The following is a 1,811-nucleotide window of genomic DNA, read 5'->3' as shown; positions in this document are numbered from 1 at the left end:
GCAGCTTTCTAGTACATAAATTTTTGTTAGAAAGCAACGAGAAAACAATAGCCCATCAGAATTATGATTATGATCTGAAAATCCAAGCTGTAAGAAAATTGCCCAAAACAAATCCTAAATTTTAATCATAACATATTTTTTTTTATTTTAATTTGAAATAGGTGTAATATGTCAAAACGTAATTAAATTTCCAAATTAAAAATTTGAATTGAAAATTAAAATTTTATATGTGTAAACTACATGCTGTCTATGGAGAAATTATTATGTGCGGATGTTGGACGGTTTGGAGACCAATTAGAACACATCGTATCATCTGGTACACAACAGTATCGAGCACCAGTACCGAGCAAAAAAATGACATGGCAGGTTCTGGCTAGTCTCCGGACACCGTCCTGGATCCGCACAGAATAATTTTTGTTGTCTGTCTATGATATGCTTCATTAGTTTCTCTCATTACAGCTCTTCTTTTCATATCTTTCAATCTAATTTGTATATTATTTTCAATGAAAACTAACAGGTATTGGGGCCAATAATCTCCTTCCTGGCATCAAATGGTTCACCATTGTTAGTCAATGTGTACCCTTACTTTGCTTATTCTGGGAACCCAGGACAGGTCAGATTAGACTACTCATTGTTCCAAGCAAGTGGTGTGGTGGTTCAAGATGGTAGTCTCGGCTACTCGAACCTCTTCGATGCGATGGTTGACTCAGTTTACTCGGCTTTACAAAGACTCGATGGGTCTGGGGTCGATGTCGTCGTATCAGAGACAGGATGGCCATCAGCCGGCGGCGAAACCGGAGCCACCGTCGATAATGCGAGGATTTATAACAATAATTTGGTGAAGCATGTGAACAAAGCTGCTGGGACTCCTAAGTTCCCAGGGAAGCCGCTGGAGGTTTATATGTTTGCCATGTTTAATGAGGATCAGAAGCCTGTAGGAACAGAAAGGAACTTTGGCATGTTTTATCCTGATATGACTGAGGTTTATCATGTTGATTTTTAGTTATTTAGTTTATGTAAAGAGAAAAAGGAGATGGATTGGAGATTGATGGGTTGTGATTTATTTGATTTCGGATATTTTGTTATAGTTTTTTGAGTTTAATGGACATTATTGATTTGATTTCCTTCAGCCTAATCTCTGCTTATTTGCTTGAGCAAAGTTATGAATTCACTCTATCAGCGTTTATCTATTTAGGGCATGTTTGGGATGATCGTAGTTTTTCATATAAGATAATGTAAAACTCTTATGGAAAATCAGCTTTTTTTAAAGCTGTTGTTAAAAAAAAGAGCTTTTTAGTATAAAATTTTTTTGAAAACAATGAAAGTTAGGAGTGAAACAGAAATACAGTGATATGAAAATCAAAGTTATCCCAAACATACTCGTAATGTTAGTTTATCTTATCTTAAATCGAGCAAAAAGCTAAACCAAGTCGCGCGGAGGCCGGACACAGAACTCCTTCCGGAGACCAACCAGAATGCGCTACATCGGCGGTACCGAGCCGCAGTACCGAACGAAGGGGTGACGTGACGTATTCTTGTTGATCTTTGGACGACGTTTGATATCCGCACAGAATAATTAATCTGTTATCATGTGGTAATGACAAGATATTCAAACTAGTGGCTTTGTAGTACTTTATCTTGCGGCTCGACCTGTGAGAGCAGTACTCGAATCGCTCAAACTGTCCCAAAAAAAGTACTTTATCTTTCAAAATATTTTAAAGATTTTGATGCTGTTTTGATTCATGAGAATGTAATCATAAGTTTTTTAGGACAAGTATTTGTCACAGGTCCTTTGTTTATTTTCTGCAGTG

The 1,811-nt window shown here is 37.0% G+C and overlaps 1 protein-coding gene across 1 annotated transcript in view; it reads left to right on the top strand.

Moving 5' to 3' along the window:
* The window catches only part of LOC110105725 (putative glucan endo-1,3-beta-glucosidase GVI), a 2,368-nt gene extending 1,262 nt beyond the window's left edge, over positions 1-1,106 (top strand). Inside the window, exon 3 of the mRNA XM_020835330.2 lies at positions 518-1,106. Coding sequence (XP_020690989.1) covers positions 518-1,003 — 486 coding nt within the window. The 3' untranslated portion in view covers positions 1,004-1,106. The remainder of the gene's footprint in view (positions 1-517) is intronic.
* Positions 1,107-1,811: the final 705 nt, after the last annotated feature.

This window comes from Dendrobium catenatum, unplaced genomic scaffold (assembly GCF_001605985.2).
Source record: "Dendrobium catenatum unplaced genomic scaffold, ASM160598v2 fragScaff_scaffold_133, whole genome shotgun sequence".
Lineage (NCBI taxonomy): Eukaryota > Viridiplantae > Streptophyta > Magnoliopsida > Asparagales > Orchidaceae > Dendrobium > Dendrobium catenatum.
This window is presented reverse-complemented; position numbering and strand designations above follow the sequence as displayed.